The sequence below is a fragment of the Aspergillus versicolor genome (assembly GCF_001890125.1).
Source record: "Aspergillus versicolor CBS 583.65 unplaced genomic scaffold ASPVEscaffold_7, whole genome shotgun sequence".
In the NCBI taxonomy this organism is placed as follows: domain Eukaryota; kingdom Fungi; phylum Ascomycota; class Eurotiomycetes; order Eurotiales; family Aspergillaceae; genus Aspergillus; species Aspergillus versicolor.
Window position 1 is genome coordinate 87,880 of NW_024467530.1, and position 19,461 is coordinate 107,340.

Consider the following 19,461-nt stretch of genomic DNA (forward strand, 5'->3'; position numbering starts at 1 on the left):
TTGTGGTCATAACCTTTCTTCGAAAAAGTGGCAGACCCTCCTTGTTGCTCGCGGTACTTGTCACTCGGGCAAAAGGCACCTGTAAAAGAGTTAAAATTCGTATATAGGAACTTGTCTATGTTCGATACCACTTAGCTAGGGGGTGGATCTTTTGTCCAGAATACTCTCCACGGTATAGGCAGGACAATGAACGGCTCTTGGTAGTAGCCGTGCACAATGGCCTTAGACAGCTCTCATAGTTCCTTCGGATATCTAGAATAGTGACCGCACACTTATGTTCTCCAACTGTGAGAGCAATGAAATCTACCTGAAATAAACACGCATTATTACAACCGTTATAGCTTTTGCAAGGAGAACATCGTAAGTACGTACCCCGTATAACAGGAATTTAGCTTCCCACCTCCAGAGAACGTTCCTCTCTAAATCTAAACTTGTTCTAAACTTATTCTATTTCTGCATCCAAACCAGAGGTGACTTGCAAAGCAATCGGCCCATCATAGCCCAGTTCGAGCACACGAAGTCTCATCACTCTTGACTCCAGTTCAGTTGGTATCGTTTAGAGCTGCATCGATATTCCACCAGCCTGGGCCATACGTCCTTCACACCCTGCACCTCAATCAGTATGGAGCCGTTTTCACTATTGATGAACCCCTGTTGTACGGCAGTCCGCACCCACGCCAGAAGTCCATCCCAGTAACCATTAACATTCAATAGTACAACCCCAACATGGTGGATACCTAGCTGGTTCCATGTTGTCATCTCCATTATCTCCTCAATGGTCCCAAATCCGCCGGCCAACGCCACGAACCCGGACCCAGGCCCGCCCTGCAGGACCTTTGTGGCCATTAGCCGCTTCCGCGTGTGCATATCCTGGACAATCGTCGTAAGGCCGAATGTTAACTCGTCAATGTGGTTTCCGTCCAGTGGTTTTGATACAACTCGCTCGGCGGCCTTGCCTCCCGCGGTCTCGTCATCGTTCTCGTCGGTACCGTGACTTGCGGCTGCTTGAACCATTGCTTGTGGAATAACACCATGCACAGCCTCTGGCCCAGATAATGAGACCAATTTCTTAGCAATCTCACCCATTAGGCCTGTGTTTCCGCCCCCGTACACTAATTGAACATTGTTCTTATGGAATTCGTAGGCCAAATCCTGAGCCGCTTCGAGATGTACCGGATCATTGCCCTCAGTGGAGCCGCAGCTAAATGACAGGAAGACTACTTAGCTTGATACTAGCTAAGGTTTTGGTACCTCGTGAAAGGAGAAGTCAGGGTAGGATTTGTGACTAACAAGACACAGACGACAGCTGGTTTATCCTGGGTCATTATCAATGCTATTCAAGAGATGGAGGCGTGGTAGAAGAAGAGACAAGTTGAACAGCTAAGATTGATTCTGTGAGAGGGATGAGCTTTCCCCTCCAGCGAGCCTCGGTTGTAGGTCAATCTATCCCTGGTATTGAATAGACCTATAGTAAATACCTGTCTTCAACCAAAAGGCCACGCGTCGCCGACTTCTCACCGACTCATTTACTGAGTGCAAGCGCAGGAAGAATCTATCGAGTAGTACAACGCACATGTTCATTCCGCTCCGTTTACTAGGCCACTCCCAATGACCAAAGTCTTTTCCAACAAAGGCCCTTTCGAAAAGGCAAATTAGAAGGGATGTTCTTGCGGCCAAAGCGCGGTGTAAAGCAGGATACAGCTTCCCATGTCCGCTCCAAGAGCACGTCTTTGCATCTGATAATCTGCCGGCTGTGCTACCTGACATGTAGAACTCCTCAATAGCTGAGACTGACATTGCTGCTGGATTACTAGAAGGAGGAACTAACCCTTGCTCTCCGTAGGTAATGGTATGATTGACGAGGATCTCCATGCATAGCAGCTGCAACTTTTATTACACACACTGTTAGGTAGCTTCCACCGACTTTCCTCCCCAACCACTGGAATTTCTTCCTCTTTTGCAGATGCCGAGCATAACTGGGAGCCTTCCTTCCTTGGGGTTTTGTGCGTTTTTGCTCTTTATGCAGTGCTCCAGAGTGGGGGTGGGTATGCATATGCACACGCCAATATACAGTAGTGCAAGGACAATTCATTTGCAGTGGTAGTCCTGTCCTCGCAGATTGTGAATTGTTTGGTGAGTGCTTACGTCGCGCTTAATATATTATGTATATCCTCTTCACAGGTGTCTCACTATAGCTCGAAGTTATCAGGAATAGGCAAAGTTATGGGTAAGGTTATAGATCAAGACTATGTTGTTATATGGCTTTAATAATTTTAGCTTTACCTTGATGGTATATCATCTAAGCCCCTCGTTTTAGCGGGGGTATTCCCGGGGAAGACACCTGGAGAAAGCGGTTCACGGCGGCATGCACTCCTTGCATTATAATTACGTGCCGGAATTTCTTGGCATTGATGGCTCATCATCCCTGTCGACTGCAAAAGAACAGGTTCATTCTCATTGGCGGGAGTGTCGGCCGGTCCTATGATTTTAGATGCACTTTTGGATGTACCTTTGTGTACCAGCTGGCTTTTGTTTTATATAATTCTAAGTCACAGATTCCTGAAAGCCTGCAGCGATCTACGGGGCCTTTTTAGTGTCAGCTACTGTGGTCTCATTGGCAGGCGTCACTGTCTCTTCATTCTCAGTAATTGCTCTGACAGCATTGCCTGTCACTTTCAACGGCATATCTTGACCACAACCGAGTATTGACATTAACTATCTTTTTCCTTTTGCAGCGTGACAGACAGATAAAATCAACAAACCAACAAACCATAATAGAACCAATGACAACGCATCATACCTCTGCGTCTAAAACATATGTTTTCACCTCAAAAATCTAGTCGTAACCTTCGACCGCGTGGAAGTAGGCAGAGGGATGTGTTGAGGTTAGGTAGGGCAAGAAGCAATCGCGCCATACGAAGTCTCCAGTCTTTCTGTTAATCGTAGAGGAGCCGTCAGCATCATTGCATCCCGGAAGAGAAAGGGGGTCAAAGCCATACAAACTGCTCTGGAGTGTCAATTCAATATCAAATCGACGGAAAATGGCAGCTAGTTCCATGTACAGTTTTGCCCACGCAAGACTATCCGGGTCAGCTGTTATTACCGGTGCCGTTTGGCAATGGATGATATGACGCATTCAGTGAGTAACTTACTTCAAGCCGACGCACGCTCGGGGTCCCTTGGAAAATGGCACCAGCCAGTAATCCAGCTCCTGTGCTTCCTGGTGGAGCCATCGGTCTGGCTTGAACAGGTGGGCATCCTTGAACAGATCCTCCGAATAATGAAGCATCTGAGCGGAAGCTCCCACGACCGTCTGTGCGGGCCTCGTGGATCAGTCACTGTATGAAAGTAAATGTATATAAATTGACTTACGCCGCCAGGAATGAACTTTCCACCGATGGTTGCACCGTTTCGCGGAACAACTCGCGGCAAAGGAGTTGGAATCCCTGGTGCTAAGCGCAAGGACTCCTTCAAGACTGCGGTCAAAAACGGCAGCTTCTCGAGTTGCGCTAAGTCGGGGATATTGCCAACAGGGTCGGGCCAGATCTGCTCGAGTTCCACGCGCAGTCGATTGGCGATGGTCCGGTCCTGTCCTACAAAGACAGCCGCGTAGACGGCCGTGTGTGCCACAGACTCCACCCCGCCCGAGATCACCGTCTGGGCTTCTCCTTGAAGTGTGTCGGCGGAGAGCTTTGGTTCAGCAGTATGTTTGGATGGATCCATGAGCTTATGAAGGAGACAGGGCTCCTTGTCCTCATTTTTGCGATTTGATTGCAGATCCAACACAATATCGACCAGGTAATCACGAAACCGGAGCAGACTTCCCGTAGAGTGCCAGAGCCGGTCAATCGTCGAAGGCGAGAAGGAATGAAGTTGTCCGTAGATCCAGGGGAAGAACTTTGCTGCTTGGAATGCTGGTAAAGCATCGTCAAAGCTCACGAGGATGGGGTGCTTGAAGCCCGGATGGTCGATTGCATTAAGACTTTCGCAGAAGGCAATCTTCGAGATGACGTCGAGAGAGAACGAGCGGAATGCATAGAGAAGGTCGCATGCTTCATGTCTCTTATCATTCTGCTTTAAGACGTTGCAGAGGCGGTTCGCCTAAACGCAAGCTGTCAGCGGGAACAAGAATCAACAACTCGACGGGGACAAAAGGGAGCTTGACGAACGTGAAGTTTGAGGAGGTCATTATAGGAGGACACTGCTCGCCGCGAAAACGGGGGCGCCAGAGTCGACTTGCGTGGCTTCGCTTCCTCGACGGAAAGACTACCAAAGGCACTGCCATTCTCCCCAAGCGAATGGTACAAGAACTCGTCTTTGTTCCATCGCACTTTTCCCGTGTAAATTTCATGATAGGCCGCAGGATCAGATAAGTGAATCTGTGGTCACGCCATTAGCATTATAACCAGAGCTGTCGAGCCATTCCAAATACTTCGTTGGGGCCGGTCCGTATTATTTTCCCTAGAACATGCTCAGCAAAGGAAGAGATAAATTCCAGACAAGAAGGACATACCGTATTTCCGGTGCAGCTTTGGCAGCGCATGGGTTATATCTGATTGATACACCACCTCGTGGAGGAATCTCCAGAGTAAAGAACTTGCCGCTGCTCGAGGACCGGGAAACTTGGACAGTGGATGGAAGTAAACATTCCACACGCATCCGACAAGCCAGTGAGCCAGAAAGAAGGCGAAAGCCACACCTAACATGGCGATGAGGTCCATGGCGTGGTATCTGTAGCAATGAGGACAGGTTGAAAACGATGGAGACTTGATGAACTCGACCTGGCTATTCTGTCATGCATCAATGCCATCCGACCGCCAACTATCCCTCGCAGCCTGTATCACGACCGACATTCCTCCTCTGGATGTGGTGGGTCGACCTGTTCAGCCTTGCTGCTCGCTAAAATGACGGGCTCCTGTCAGGCATAGACCAGCAAGGGGCCATCACACCTCCAGCTGTATGTAACCACGTAGGCTTCGGTGACGGGAATGACGTTATGGCCAATATGTGTCTCATTGAAGATCTTCATCTGGTCAGGCATATGACTAGGATTCAGCTGTGCCATGTAGTTGGATTGCGTAATATGGACCTATGTATTTAAGAATGATAGGAAAGCTTCCATAGAAGCCATCTCCTCAATCACGAACCCAAAGTCTCAACTAGGTTTGTCTTGATAGTTTGGTTAGTTTCAAAATGGTTGGCGTAACTACTGTCCAAGAACAAGAATTCGACGCCTTATGGCTGGTGTTGAAGAACGAGATCAAGCAGTTCCTGAAAGAGAACAACATGACCTGTGAGGTACTCGAGCGTCTCGACTGGGTATGTCAGTTCTTCCATACAATCACAGATTACCTATAGCATGGAAGCATAGCTGACTGATGAATCGAAACAGTCCCTTGACACAAATACACTCTCTGGCCGCCGCTCGCGTGGCCGCCAGGTTTGCAATTCTGCACGGGTTCTGGCCGGATCCTCCACTCCCATCAGGAAGCAACAGGAGCTGGAGCTGAACACTCTGGGATGGCTCGTCCAGCTCCAGAGTTCCTATGTCTTCCTGTGCGACGATATCATTGACGGCTCGCTCCTCCGCCGGGGCCAGCCCACTTGGTGGAGCCGTCCAGAGATTGGCAAGACTGCTGTCAATGATGCATTCTTGATCAACTTCTGCATATACTTCCTACTTAAGAAGCACTTTAAGCATCATCCTGCTTATACCTCCCTCTTTGAGCTGTTCCAGAATAGCAGCTTCCTGACAGAGGCCGGACAGGCCGGCGATCATCTCGTCGGTGGCAACCCCGGCAACTTTGACCAGTTTACGATGGAAAACTATGAGCGGGTCATCAAGGGCAAGACAGGCCACTATATCTGTTTGCCAGTTCTGGTGGCCTTGACTTATCTGAAAATGGACACGCCGAAGAACATGGGTCAATCGTGTGACACCTTGATGGCCATCTCCTATTTCTTGCAGGTGCAGGATGACTACCTAGATGTTTTTGGTGATCCAGCTGTGACTGGGAAGATCGGCACGGACATCCAGGAGAATAAATGCTCCTGGTTGATTGTGCAGGCTTTGGAACGCTGCACCCCGGAGCAGCGAAAGGTGCTGCAGCGCTGCTATGGACAGCCCGATGACAATCTGGCCGAGGAAGTCAAGCAGACCTTCAGAGGCCTGAAACTGGACCAGGTGTACAAGGAGTACGAGGAGAAGGCGCTGGTCGACTTATCCAAGCATATTAATTCCATTGACGAGAGTGAAGGCTTGAAGAAGGAAGTCTTCTTGATGTTTGGTGGTAAGTCTTGGACATTTTCTCAAGATTCATGATTATAAGGAGCTAACAACTCCACTAGTCAATCATACCAACTACAAAAGCCAGTTTGATGCTGTGGCGTCCAACTAGCTCGGTGGTTAGCGATAGGGAAGGACATACATTCAATAGTGTGGAATTTTGCGATAACTACTTGTGCCACGAATTCAATAAATTAAGCTTTTTCGGCTCCTTTCCAGAATGATCAATTTAATTAAAAGCAAGGAGAAGTATCAAACTTGATGTAGCGGCGTAAGGGCACCAGGCGATCAGACATATGCATATGTTGGGTCCGTGATAGAACACTGGTCTACGCGAATACTAGATAGGACAAAAGTAAAAGCCGTGGTGTCAGCAAACCCTTGATGAGGAATTACATCACAGAGAAGCGGTGTGGAGCTGAATACGGAGGTCCTTCATATATCGGGCGTCTCCCATACCAACCCTAACCCCAGTTCTTGCCAACCACACAAACTCAAGAATATCTAACCACCGCTGTTCTCTGTCTTCAATAATGGCGCGAGATAAATTTGAGGTTTCACCTTCAGTGGCAAAATTCGATGTCCCCATCGCCGAATTCTTCGCAACAAACCCCCAGTACACCCAATTTATAACTGGCGCCTACATATTCTCCCGCGGATCTGACGCCGCGAATTCTGAGCCTCGAGTTCTGCTACTCCAGCGCGCATCGTCAGACGACTACGGCGGATACTGGGAAGGCCCAGGTGGTTCCTGCGAGCGGACCGACTCCACAATGCTCTCAGCACTGGCCAGAGAAGTCTTTGAGGAGAGCGGACTGCACGTGTCGCGAGTTGTGGACTTGGTCGCCCTTGAAGATTGGGAATCTGGATCCACCACCAAGGGAATCACCAAGGCTGTCAAATACTGCTTTTTGGTGGAAGTTTATGAGCAAGTGATGAGACCCCAGCAGGGTGATTTGGACTGGGAGCAGCAGGTGAAGATCGTGCCTGAGGAACATGAGCAATTTCAATGGGCAAGGGAGGAAGAGGTCAGAGAGGGCGCAGAGAAGGAGGAAGGGAGATTCCGGTTCTGTGGAAAGGAGGGATTCAATTTCTTGAAAGCTTTCGAGGCGTTTCGCGGGTCAGACTAGATATTTGGCTGGTGCAGCCATGTAATGGCCATGCAGGCTCTTGCTTCGTGGGAGACAGGAGTTTACAAACGCCACGGCCAACAGTAACAAATGCAAATACTGCCTGTCGCTGTGCAGAAACAGGGAATGGGCCCTGTCCCGGAATAATACGGCGCCAAGGTGCAGCGACAGTGAAAAGATAAAAACTACAAATAAATGAATAAATACAAATTTCAATCAGGCAGCCAAGCCTCGGCGCTGCAGAGTTCCTTAACCGGTGATTATTCTACCGAGCCTCAAAGGCCATGCAGGAGGGATCTTTGCGGGGAGTGGCCGCTTGTCCGAGTGCGATGTGTCCTGATTTCCGGTCCCAAAGTTCCCCGCGGCTGAGCAGCATCTTGCAAAGTCCTGCCATTTACTGCACAATCAACCACAATCAAAATGACTTCTACACAGCAAGACCATATTGTTCTTCTTGTCGACAGCCATTTCTTCGAAAACCTCCCTGCCTGGGTCACCGACAACTTCACCGTCACTCCGGGAGGCTACCACGATGGCCAGCCCTCTCGGAACAAACTCGTCATCTTCGCCGACGGCAGCTACCTGGAGTTCTTCAACTGGTACGACAAGCCACCGTCCCTCGACGCTGAGAACCTGCCGATGAGATTTTGGGGGCCTAAATCCCCGGGCTTGATCGACTTTGCAATCACCGACACCACCCACTCCGCCGAGGAATCAGTGGACACGGTCAACGAACGCTTGTCCTCGAGCCACGAACAAGACGCCGGGCTCGGTATCAAGTTCGGCAAGCCTGTTGCGGGCTCGCGTAAGAAAGCCAACGGCGTCGAGATCAAGTGGAAGGTCACCCGCCCAGAGTTCTCCCAGGGAAAAAACACGCCCGGTGACGAGCTCTTCGCTAACGGCCGAATCGACGTCCCCTTTTTCTGCCACGACGTCACTCCGCGAACAGACCGCGTGCCCAGTCTGGACGAGCAGAAGACGACGCACCCTTGTGGCGCCATTGGCATAGCCGCCTGCGAGATCCTGGTCCCAGCTCGTCTGCTGACCGAATACGCGCGAGTCTATTCCAAGATCCTAGGCTCTGAACTGGAACCAGTCACCGGCCAGAACTCGTATACCCTCGACATTGGTGTGCCTCAAGGATCTGTCCATTCCAAAGTGGTAGTGCGTGCTGCCGAGACTGAGCGAGACATCCAGCGCATGCAAGGGAGGGGCATTGGCTTCTCTGATCTTGTCATCGCCGTCAAGTCCGCTAACCCCGGCGGCGAGACGAGGTGGCCATTGGGCTCCAGTGGTATCGAGCACACAGTCTGGTTAGATAGTAGCACAGCGAGTACCAGGTAGTTGGCTCCATGATTTGGCTTACCACTGTACATTTCGGGCAGATTGCAATGACGAAGGCGTATTTTGCCTAGATGAAAATCGCGAGAATGGCACATAGCCTAGCTGCTGAAATGCGCTAAAATGATACAGCAAGTTGTATGGGTTTCCTTTGATATCGGGGGAGCTTACCGGAGTATGCCAAACTAGCACCCCATGCCCAGAGCTCCCATGAACCACAGATGATGCCAGGGCAATATATAACAACATCGGCGAGCAAGGTACCAGCAATACACAAGCGTAGTGACGGGAGATAATAATCAATTTTCTTAACACCGAAGCTAAGTGATGGGTGTGGTATATATAGACTTACAGTACTAGAAGCACACGCCCTATTCACATGGTGCTGCACCGGTTATATACATGTATGTTGATGGCGGGTGGGGATCTTGTATATTAAGGCGTTCTATGCCTGTCGCCGCGGCCTGAGGCACCGATATTTAATTACCAATACCTGCCCGAGTACTCGTGGCCGGAGCCCGTCAGACGCGATGACGAGAGTATGCAGGACTACAGAAGGTTAGGAGTGGATAGAAGAGCCCGGGCATCGATGAACTCGAACGGGTACACTCTGCTAGGGCAAGATGGGATCTCACTAGGGGGCAGCAGCCATGATTAGCGCGAGTCCAAGGGAGACAGGTGTGATGATACGGGTATCCAGCGTACAACAGATTATTCCCCTCGTGATGTTCCAGTTCATGGGGTTCAGAGACCCACTGGGCAAGGTATGAATGATTCTGATTAGCACTTCAGCCCCTGCAGAACGCCGGGCACTGTGATGCTGCACTCCGCCACGGTTCACATGAGGGAGAAGTATCAGCCTTGCCTTGGCTTGTTGCTATGTCCGTGTGTCAGAAAGAGTTAGTACAGCCGAGTGACGATCATAATTACCATCTCGATATGCTATTCCTTCTACGGGATGACCTGGACCCCTTGAGCTCAGCGTTTCGTAGGCCTTTCATCACTCGGTTCAGGTATTACCTCGACCTACAATCCCTATTTTGTATAGTCAACTGATATATTACAGGTTATTCATCTTTCTATTGATATTGTAGGACCTCCGAATGTGATGTATCATTGGCAACGTGTACTGGTGGCAGTGCGCCTCTTGAAAGGCAATGAGCTGTCGATTATTTCCGACCCTGGAAATGCGGACTCTTGGAAAGGTTCTGATTTGTTTAGTACTTTTGAAGGAGGCTCACGATGGTGAGAATTGTTGGATATATTTAGATGACCCATAGGCCTCACACGGCACCCTTTAGTTCTGGCCGACATCCTTGCTGTACTTCACATTTCTTGCTCGCATCTTGTTACTCGGACTATCTGCAATGTCAGGTTACGACCGCGATGTACCCACTTTCTATTACTCCGAGTCCGAAGATGAGGGCACCTCCACTGCAACAACAGCCCATGAAGAACATCCAAAAGGGTCAATCCTTCCACATATTTCCCAGAGACTCGACTACGCCCGTCTCCAGGGCTACTTCCGGAACGCAAAGCATCTATTCTCGAGGCTTGAGGCGAAGTCGAGTCTCGAAAACATCCCATTGCCACTCTTTAAACGAGAGATCGAGCCAGGGCAAGAATGGATAAAAGGGGCCATGCTCTGTGCCTGGGGCACAGCCTTAATTCTGACTCTCAATGCGATCCTCACAATCATTGCGGTAGGTGTGGGGTATTCGAGGTCATCTGGTGATAAATATTTCACATATACAGAGCTTTATGAAGGCAGTTGCTCAGTGACAAATAGCTGGACTACTGCTATGCATTTTATAATTAACATGCTGAGTACTGCCTTACTTGCTGCCAGCAACTATGTCATGCAGTGTTTAGTTGCACCGTCCCGAGCCGATGTTGATAGAGCCCATTCACGACGCCAGTGGTTAGATATCGGCGTATTAAGTACCAGAAACCTTGCTATTATGGACAATAAAAGAAAGATCCTCTGGGCTTTACTGTTTATCAGCTCGTTTCCGATCCACATGCTGTTCGTCACGGCATTGATCCCATCCACATACAGACCAGGAAGTACTAATTAGATACTAGGTATAACGCAGCTATATTTTCGTCCATCAGTACTATTGAGTACGGAATTGTCGTAGTACCACAAGATCTTGCGAAAAGTGAATCTCTTGTTAAGGATGAGCCTGAGGCCCGTTCATTCTCTCAATATGTCGGGTTTACTGCCAGCGATATACAAGCTGAAATGTTCAACGGCACTTTCACAGAGAAGGACCTGTTAGGATGCATTGAAAGGTACGATGTGGAGTACAATACAAAGGCAGGTACACTCCTCCTACTGGCAGCGAGAGACAGTCTGCGCGGGTTTTCAAGTCTTCTTCCTCTGGATGGGGCCTATAGTGCTTATGCCTATACCTCGACAGGGACGAGCTTGGCAGATGCAATCGGATTCAATTCAGCCCAAAACATGAGCTATCTCCATGCTGGAAACTGGAATTATCCAGGGTGGTCTTTCAAATACAAGGAGGCGAACACCTGGACCGACATAAGGGAGTTTACTGATTACTCCTCTTGGTCTGACTCCGTGGATTATACCCAGCGTACCAATATGTCAAGCGACATGGGCACGCTGCTGGCCTTCATTTTCAACCAGAACCCGGATGAAATCCACTTGGGTGAATTTCTCATGACGCCGTCTAACTGGCGGAATTATTCCTGGGCTGCGCAGATCGAATTTCGCATCGACGCCGACTCAGTATCGTACTGGGGCGAGGACAGGTCGTTCAATAACAGTGTCTACAACGCTGTTGAATACTTGAATCCGGATTCAAAGCTACCGCTAATTGCCGTATCTGGCTGCATGACGAAAGACGCGAGTCAACATTGCCAGTTCTACTTCAGCCCAGCAATATGCATCGCAGTCATAGCGTGCAACATGGTCAAAGTATTTTGCATGTATCTGGCCGCGAGGACAGATCATAAAGAGATCTTTTTGACTGTTGGCGACGCACTCTCGTCTTTTCTAGACAGACCGGACCCGAACACGAAGGGTGGCGACATTATATCCGGGTTTCAGTCCCGCAATAGACGCGCCTCGGCTTTGGATACCATCAATATTAATCCGTCCCATGACACCGATTCTCATTTGCCGCTACCTCAACTGCTCCCTAGGCGGAAGAGGTGGTTCGGCGCTGCTACCTGGAAACGCTGGGCCTCCACTTACACCGCGTATTACCCTCCCCCCGACCCCGACAAATGAAACATCCGCTGATAAATTCCAGATTGTGTGCATGTATGGCTGTATCTATATACCTGTACTACCGATCTGCTGGAACGCGACTTGCCAGAAGTGTCGGATCGAACCTGGGAATGGGAAACCCAAACAGCTCTGCCCTCTTCTTCGACGGCGCGGACAGCATTCTATTATCGCTGTTGGCCAACACACCACAGCTCGTATTTTCAGCATTATATCTTCTTTGTAACGGTCTATTCACATCGATTCTTGCTGTCGCTGAATACAATGATTTTGCGAATCAGCGAAAGACTCTTCGAGTTACTTGGCCAAAGGGGGGGCAACGATCAACATATTATCTCAGTCTCCCATATCGATATAGTATTCCTTTGATCGGAGTGTCAGTCTTTATGCATTGGATACTCTCGCAGTGTATTTTTCTGGTCAAGATCAACAGCTTTGACGTGCACGGCAACAGGCTTCTCAACACCGAGGACCAGACTACAGCGTGCGGCTGGTCGCCTCTTCCAATGTTTATAACCATCGTCATCGGAGGATCGTGCATGATAGCCCTCCTGGGGTTCGGCTTCCGCCGCCTTCGGTCAAATATGCCTCTTGTTTCGTACCGCAGCGCTGCACTCAGTGCCGCATGCCATCCACCACCGGGAGATGAGGGCGCGTCTTTGAAGCCCGTGATGTGGGGAGAAGTGCGAGGCGAATCATTGAATGGGACGAATACTGAGGATCATGGAAACCAATATGCGCATTGCACATTTACGTCAAAAGAGGTGGCGACTCCTCGAATATTTCAGTCCTAATGTTGAGATGAATGCATGTATCACAGGTGGAAATGGTTGGATTTTCAACCCGTCTTCATGAGCGTGTTACGCCTCTTATCTTGTACTTACAAATTTAACTCAAGTTCGGGCTAGTTTATATTATAAAAACTACGAATGACCATATTGGATGGAAATTATGCATGTAACTGGCAACACAGCTCTGTCAACATCAACCTATTGCAGAGGATAATTACAATTTCGATCCATTGGACTTGGCTACAATCGAGCTCGCCATAGTATACCACCGTTCGTCCAGCGTCGATTTCTCGACCCCGGTCAGCTTGTTCCAGCGCCTCTCAAACTCCCCGTCTATATGCAGCACCGACGGCACATGCAGTGCTAGCCACTCTACAGCAGCCACAGCAGTACCCTCGACCATCTCCATGGGAAGAAGGTGTCCGCCATTGGGAATAGTGACATGGCCGACGCCCGCAGTTCGGGCTCCCCCATTCCCCCCAACCCCCGTGCCTGTCCGACCCAGTCTCAGCGTCTGCAGCTCCGACGTCCCCAAGTGACTCGCGCCACCGACAATATAAAGTGCCGTGGGCCGTAATGTCGGTAGATTCTGCCACACAAAATCCACACCGGCGTTATAGCCAACGCTATCCGGGGCAAGCTTTGTTGGGTCAAGATCGGGGTAGGCGAGTTTATCGGGTTTACAGATTCCAGTTGCATCATGCTGTGTCTCGTACAACGGACGCAGATATGTGAGAACCTCATGAGACTTTGTCGTCGTCAGTGTCACTGCCCCGGGCTCGGGATGGAGCGTAGTCGGGGTATCGCGCAGCCCGTGTTCGATCCACCGGTCGAACACCCGAGGATCCCAACGCTGGTAGAACGATTTCTGCAGCATAGCCGTTCTGGCTGCGTCATGGGATGGCCATAGATCCTTCCGGAATGTGGATGCTTTGATCGTGGCCAGGGCGCCTTGGCTGATCGCGATGGGTGACATAGGGGGTTCGATGAGAACCAGGGACTGGAGGAGCCGGGGATGTAGCAGAGACAGGGCAATTCTGTAGGAAGCATTAGATACACGATACCAGATGGAATATTGAATATAAGGAGGAAAATACAGCTGAACTGCTCCGACGCTGTGTCCAATCCCGACAATAGGTCTGGGCAGCTGTTCACGGAACTGGTTGATCATCAACAGAAGATCTCGAGCGTGATCCAAAACCGACGCTAACAGAATATATCAGTTGTTTACTCCCCGAAGATAGATAGATGATTATTACGGTCATTCCCGAGCTTGCTTTCATTTACTACCCCACTTTGGCCTTGGTGGGCGACATCCGCGATCCAGATTCCGCTGATCCTAATACCTTTCGCTTTCAAGCGGTGGTATATGTCTTCCCACAAAGGCTCATATAGCTCCTTCGGGAAGCCATTTGCATGGGCACCGATGATGCTCAGGTCGCCTGGTTGAGGGTCGGGGTTGCTGAGAGGCACGTATTGTTTGACTGCCAGCTGGAGAACATCTTCCTGTCTGCCTGCCGTCGCGGCGGGATACTCTCGGATCTGCTGCGCATTAACAGAGTGTTCAACTACCCGAAAGGCAGAGGACATGATGAAGGTGAGCTGTTGACTCCTTCCTCATGGCGTATATAAGAGGGGGTGTTTGTACCCGAAGTACGGACCTCGGCTATACTGAAAAGGCTCATTCAGAGATGAGGATTATTGATGCAGTAACATCAGTGATATAGTAAACAGCTTTATATTACATGGCTTGACAACAGGGTGGGTTATTTGGAAGATATATTGCATTCTGTCGGACAGATAATGAATTCTGCATTTGATATCATGTTGAACTTGACTAGTAGGTGGTAGGGTTCGCGTGCACTGTGGGCGGCATGACACCTGTACTATAGGAACAACAACAGTTACAAATACCAGACAGCAATTGATAACAAGCCGGTTTTGATATTGTAGAGAGCTCGGCCGGAGCTGAATCAACGAGCCACGCATGCAACTGCACAAGCGAATGGCTTCAGCTGATGTCCATGTGCTCCACACCGTACCCCTGCTCTGGATTCTTTGTTCAAACAAAGAAATATTAACAGACCATGCACATCTATGGCTGACACAGCACTAGCCGTGCGGTGAAGCAGATGAACAAAGGGAAAAGCTCCAATCAGCTCTGGTGGTGAACTGTTGAGACGCAGTGAATCGGTCCGTGATGGGCGCGGGCAAATATTACAGCTCTAGCTAGATTCGCCACTTAAAGAAGATAAAAGGATGCCTAATACGCTTTATCTCCCTAGAGTTGAAGCATACACTGACGCAAACACTGACCATGGCAACAAACGCCCCCAAGTTTGCATTTTCCTTGACAGATCACCACGGACACTCAGTGACCGAAGCCCACTACCACGGGAAATACGCCCTTGTCTTCTTCGGCTTCACCCACTGTAAGCTGGTGTGTCCCCGCAACCTGGAGCGCTTGTCAGACGCTCTGAACCATCTCGGACGCGATGCAGACAGGATCAATGCTCTTTACATCTCCGTAGACCCTAAGCGAGATACCCCAGAGCAGATGGCAAAGTTTCTGCTCAGCTACTCTTCGCATTTCACCGGTTTAACAGGGACTGTTGATCAAATTGAAAACGTCAAGAAGGCCTTCCATGTATTCTCGACACGGAAAGGGGACTTCACCGCTCCAGATGGTTATACGATGCCACACACCGCGTTCACGTACATACATGCTCCCGATGGTCGTCTTCTTGACCACATTGATGGCAGCCTGGACGTGGAGAATCTGACTGCGCGCATTAAGAAAGCACTAGCACAGGACCTGGACCTGGACTTGGAGTTGAATTCGTCAAACTCCGGTGCAGCGGCTACCACCCCAGTCACATCGGGGCAAGAGCACCTTCAGATACTAGACAAGAAGCAGGTCGCTAGCATCCGCCATATCGGGAACCTATCGCGGCAATTAAAAGGCGACTGGTCCAACATGATGGGCCCCAGCGATCTCAACGACGGATTCGGCGCCTACCGCTTCCAACTCTCGTACGCCGCATATGCGCTCGCCCTGGCTCACTTTCACCGGCTCCCAGCGGCTCCTGGTGTCTTCCAATCCACGTTCGAGCGCATAATCAAGAAGATGTGCGAGCCTGATGTATGGTACTACTGGCGGGATGCGAGTACAGGTGGGGGCGCGTTCGACACACCAAGGGGCCAACCGATCGCGAACCCCATTGAGAAGGACAATATAATGTACAGCGCCTATCTGCAGACGTTGGTGCTGCTATACAATAGTCTGTTTGATGACGACCGGTACACCAAGCCAGGGGCGTTGACATTGGAGTACGAGCCGTATTTCTGGGGGAAAGCGGGCGAGTTCCACTTCGAGTACGACCAGAAGTCCCTCAATGACCGGGTGTACTGGAACATGGTAGAAGGAGGATATCTGGGTGTCGCCTGTGAGCCCTGGTGCGTTTTCCAGATCTGTAATCAGCCGCCTATTCTTGGGTTTCGTCTGAACGATGAGCTGAGTTGTGACGGCACGGACACGGCTGGTGAGGTGGCAAAGGGGTACTTGAAGGCATGGGAAAAGTATGGGGGTAGTGTTGATGCCAATGGGGACTATAGGTCCCTCGTCGTGAAGCATATCAACCAGGTCATGCCCAGTCTCGGTGCTTGGAGTGATGCGTGGTGCGCGACTCTGATGCACGCATGGAACCCTGACTTTGTGAACGAGCACTATCCAGCGCAGCGGGAGAAAGCCCTAGTTCGCCACGAAGATGGCACGCTGTCTGTCAAGATCCAGATGCACCCAAGAGCGGCGGAGTCTGAAAATATAACCAGGATCATGCAGGGCGGAGACTTCGGCTGGGTCGCCGCGCTGGCATCTGAGATGGGCGACACGGAAACACTCCAAGGACTGCTCGCATATGCTGACAATAACCTCGCTCCCCGAATCCAGAACGGAGGCTTTACATACGCGCGCAGCGATACGTTGTTTGACGAGAAGGGCAACTATGCTCTCAGCACCCCCATGCAGGCCAACGCTCTGCTGCCACTCGCCCGGTTGAATGTGGCCAACGGCTTCCAACGGCTTTACGCTCGGCCATGGAGTCCGAAGAACCCGCAGCACTACAAGGAACCCGCGTTGACCGCGGTGGACTTTTCAGTCGATGTGTACCGGGCAGTGTACGTGGCCGAAAAGAAAACGCTGCTGTTTGACCTGGCGGTGTATGAGGCGAATAAGAGGGGGCGTGTAGTTATCTCACGAGGTTTGGGAAGGGGAGACTGGATGCTTAAACGAAACGGAGCATTAATGGCTTGGGGCGATGGCACGCAGATGGTGGGCTCTAACGCGCCCGCGGATGTGCACCAAGATGGGGAGACGCTGCGACTTGCCGTCTGGCAAACGGAGGTCACGTCCTATGTTTTGGAATGGTATGAGTAACGCCTGATGGTTTGTAGTCTCGCTATGTAAATTGAAATATATTGGGTTGCATTGGTAATATCGTGCTACTCAACATCTAGAAATTCATGGCATTGCATATGATCACCCATTCCTTCCATCTGCTTTAGTTTAAACCAGATGTTCCATATTGGCACCCGCCAATAGGAGCGCCCAGTTGGTCACACAGTATTAGTCAGTGTGATCTTGGCAATCCTCTTTGGGTTTGGCTGCAGCCTCGGCCTGTTGAGCGTCGTTACTCGTTCCATCTGCCTGGAAGCTTCCCAACATGGAGCGGCCTGCATTTCCTCGCATGCGGGCTCAGGTTATCTGTGTCATTTGTCATGAGCGCAAGGTATCCTGTCCTTGCAACGTGTAAGTGGGTTGTCCAGCTAAAATATGCCAGGTTCGCTGCGATCTACAGCTCTCGCGGGACAAGACCTGTAGTAACTGTAGACGGATGAACCAGCCCTGCGTGTCAGTTCTCAATCTTGAAAGCCCTAAAATTAGGACTGTTGGTAACCAGGTGTACTCTGTGCAGCCAGCGCCAGGGTCGTCGAACCAGAACTCGACCTATCCGCCCTGTAGGAGATAGTATCCGCCGGACAGACAGCCAGCAAGGAATAGCCTCGCCTGTGCATTCCTCAGGTGCGGGAGACCAAACGACAACCGAGTCAAAAAGCTTTATTTCTTCGGATTCGGTGCTGTACGAAGAGACCCCTCCGAACAATCCGTACCCTTTGTCGTGGCGCGGCTGGCAAAGCACCGAGAAGCAACTTCAGAGCAGGTATAGCCATGTCTCTGTCCCCCTTGACGACCCCTTGCGCCTGGCGCTACTTGATTGCTTTTCTGAGCATTGGGGACATATATACCCTTTTATTAATATGAGACAATTACGAGATACGCCGCCGCTTCTTCAGAAGGGGCTTCTCCTAGCCGGCAGTCTTGCTCGCCGTATCGACAGAGTCGAGGACTTGCAACTGCCATATGCTCTCTACCAACAGGCCAAGGAAGCCATCTATATGAGTAGCGGCAGCGACACTACAACATTACTAAAGGCCATAACAATCACCTCCTGTTGGAGTCTGCGCCCGCCGTCTGTCATTAGTCTGGATGGACCATGGCACTGGGCAGGAATTGCTATGCGCTTAGCCTTACAGCTTGGCTTGCATCACGAAAAGACATATTCTGGTCTTCGGGATTCGAATTCCTGCCGACTAGTATGGTGGTATCTGGTGGTTAGTTCCTCTATAAATATAAGCACTTTTATACCGCTAACTGCCGTTTTCTTTTCTTTGGCGTTTAGAATAGTGATGTACTCCAGGCTGCCTGCTGGGGACGGCCATGCCTGATTCAAAGCCGTTGTCAGGATGTTCAGCTTCCTGCGCATTCCGACCTGGATAGCCTGCCGTTGCAAACCTTTAACCAGGTCACTAGGCTTCTGCTAATATTAAGACAAATTATTGAACCCGAAACATCACAGCTGTCTGACATCGTGAATGCGCTGGCCGATTGGCATCGAGCGGTCCCATTACCACTGAAACTACACAGCACGGACGGATCCCGCAATTCATACGACAAACCCGGAAATGAAATGTTCATCATCTATTTTGCTATTATCCTGCTTGTCCTGTTTCAGGCCGATAGGGCTGAGAACCGCCAAACCCCCGTGTCTTTAATCAGTATCGCCGCATCCTCTTGTATAGTTCGTCTTTACGAGGAAATCCACCTCCATGAAGACAGCCCTCGCCTTAACTCAGTTCACGGTTTCTTCCTCATGCTCGCTGCAATTCCGCAGATCTTCCATCGGACTGAATCTGCAGCAAAGGAGCGCCTGCGAGAACACGAACTAGACGTCATATGCCAGGTCCTACAAGCACTCCATGTCAAATATGGTGGATCCAATATGGTACTGCAGAAGATATCAAAGCTTAGAGCTGAGTCGGATGCATTACGAGAATCAGAGCCACCACCTGTTAATACAGGCAGCTATCTGGAGTCTAGTACTGGAGCAATTGACAGTAGCCTGCTGTTTCCTTTTCCTACCCACTTTTCACCCAACCTCGGTCTCTTGGACGATTACGAGAATAATTCCCCCAGAAATGGTGCGATGGACTTGCTGGCTTTCGAGAGCTCTTTAATCGACTGGTCGGCCGATGATTTCTTTGACACGGGGGACTTTCCCCAGTCTATCGACTTTTAAGTGCTTTACATTCCCCTCACTC

At 50.3% G+C, this 19,461-nt stretch overlaps 9 protein-coding genes across 9 annotated transcripts; 6 read left to right on the plus strand and 3 right to left on the minus strand.

Annotated features, from left to right (window-relative positions):
* Positions 1-525: 525 nt before the first annotated feature.
* Positions 526-1,325, minus strand: ASPVEDRAFT_136428 (LOG family protein; the record flags this gene model as incomplete). Its single annotated transcript, XM_040807290.1, has 2 exons — positions 526-1,201; positions 1,291-1,325. The coding sequence occupies 2 exons, from the start codon at positions 1,323-1,325 to the stop codon at positions 526-528; spliced, it is 711 nt and encodes a 236-aa protein (XP_040669640.1).
* A 1,511-nt stretch (positions 1,326-2,836) lies between these two features.
* Positions 2,837-4,721, minus strand: ASPVEDRAFT_891039 (cytochrome P450; the record flags this gene model as incomplete). Its single annotated transcript, XM_040818508.1, has 6 exons — positions 2,837-3,080; positions 3,153-3,313; positions 3,373-4,101; positions 4,170-4,379; positions 4,433-4,461; positions 4,514-4,721. The coding sequence occupies 6 exons, from the start codon at positions 4,719-4,721 to the stop codon at positions 2,837-2,839; spliced, it is 1,581 nt and encodes a 526-aa protein (XP_040669641.1).
* Positions 4,722-5,193: 472 nt separating this feature from the next.
* On the plus strand, positions 5,194-6,398 carry ASPVEDRAFT_54187 (FPP/GGPP synthase family protein; the record flags this gene model as incomplete). The annotated part of the gene is made up of 3 exons (XM_040814897.1): positions 5,194-5,319; positions 5,393-6,290; positions 6,349-6,398. 3 exons carry the CDS (start codon positions 5,194-5,196, stop codon positions 6,396-6,398), a joined length of 1,074 nt encoding a protein of 357 aa, XP_040669642.1.
* Positions 6,399-6,765: 367 nt separating this feature from the next.
* Positions 6,766-7,675, plus strand: ASPVEDRAFT_43373 (NUDIX hydrolase). The gene has a single exon (XM_040812803.1). It carries the CDS (start codon positions 6,820-6,822, stop codon positions 7,414-7,416), a length of 597 nt encoding a protein of 198 aa, XP_040669643.1. The 5' UTR covers positions 6,766-6,819; the 3' UTR covers positions 7,417-7,675.
* Positions 7,676-7,836: 161 nt separating this feature from the next.
* On the plus strand, positions 7,837-8,760 carry ASPVEDRAFT_85305 (VOC family protein; the record flags this gene model as incomplete). Its single annotated transcript, XM_040817677.1, has 1 exon — positions 7,837-8,760. One exon carries the CDS (start codon positions 7,837-7,839, stop codon positions 8,758-8,760), a length of 924 nt encoding a protein of 307 aa, XP_040669644.1.
* A 1,044-nt stretch (positions 8,761-9,804) lies between these two features.
* ASPVEDRAFT_891047 (uncharacterized protein) lies at positions 9,805-12,947 on the plus strand. The gene is made up of 4 exons (XM_040818509.1): positions 9,805-10,783; positions 10,843-11,357; positions 11,628-11,985; positions 12,039-12,947. The coding sequence occupies exons 1-4, from the start codon at positions 10,125-10,127 to the stop codon at positions 12,805-12,807; spliced, it is 2,301 nt and encodes a 766-aa protein (XP_040669645.1). The 5' UTR covers positions 9,805-10,124; the 3' UTR covers positions 12,808-12,947.
* Positions 12,948-13,018: 71 nt separating this feature from the next.
* ASPVEDRAFT_85307 (uncharacterized protein) lies at positions 13,019-14,394 on the minus strand (the record flags this gene model as incomplete). The annotated part of the gene is made up of 3 exons (XM_040817678.1): positions 13,019-13,841; positions 13,902-14,010; positions 14,064-14,394. The coding sequence occupies 3 exons, from the start codon at positions 14,392-14,394 to the stop codon at positions 13,019-13,021; spliced, it is 1,263 nt and encodes a 420-aa protein (XP_040669646.1).
* Positions 14,395-15,121: 727 nt separating this feature from the next.
* ASPVEDRAFT_54191 (uncharacterized protein) lies at positions 15,122-17,239 on the plus strand (the record flags this gene model as incomplete). Its single annotated transcript, XM_040814898.1, has 2 exons — positions 15,122-15,604; positions 15,638-17,239. The coding sequence occupies 2 exons, from the start codon at positions 15,122-15,124 to the stop codon at positions 17,237-17,239; spliced, it is 2,085 nt and encodes a 694-aa protein (XP_040669647.1).
* Positions 17,240-18,120: 881 nt separating this feature from the next.
* Positions 18,121-19,439, plus strand: ASPVEDRAFT_85309 (fungal specific transcription factor domain-containing protein; the record flags this gene model as incomplete). Its single annotated transcript, XM_040817679.1, has 2 exons — positions 18,121-18,474; positions 18,543-19,439. The coding sequence occupies 2 exons, from the start codon at positions 18,121-18,123 to the stop codon at positions 19,437-19,439; spliced, it is 1,251 nt and encodes a 416-aa protein (XP_040669648.1).
* Between the last annotated feature and the right edge of the window lie 22 nt (positions 19,440-19,461).

Excerpts from the sequence above, each read along its gene's own strand:
- ASPVEDRAFT_43373 (XM_040812803.1), top strand. The coding sequence starts at position 6,820 with ATGGCGCGAGATAAATTTGAGGTTTCACCTTCAGTGGCAAAATTCGAT.
- ASPVEDRAFT_891047 (XM_040818509.1), top strand. The coding sequence starts at position 10,125 with ATGTCAGGTTACGACCGCGATGTACCCACTTTCTATTACTCCGAGTCC. Across the intron at positions 10,784-10,842 it reads TCGTTTCCGATCCACATGCT|GTATAACGCAGCTATATTTT; the intron begins GTTCGTCACGGC and ends ATTAGATACTAG. Across the intron at positions 11,986-12,038 it reads TGGGCCTCCACTTACACCGC|ATTGTGTGCATGTATGGCTG; the intron begins GTATTACCCTCC and ends GATAAATTCCAG.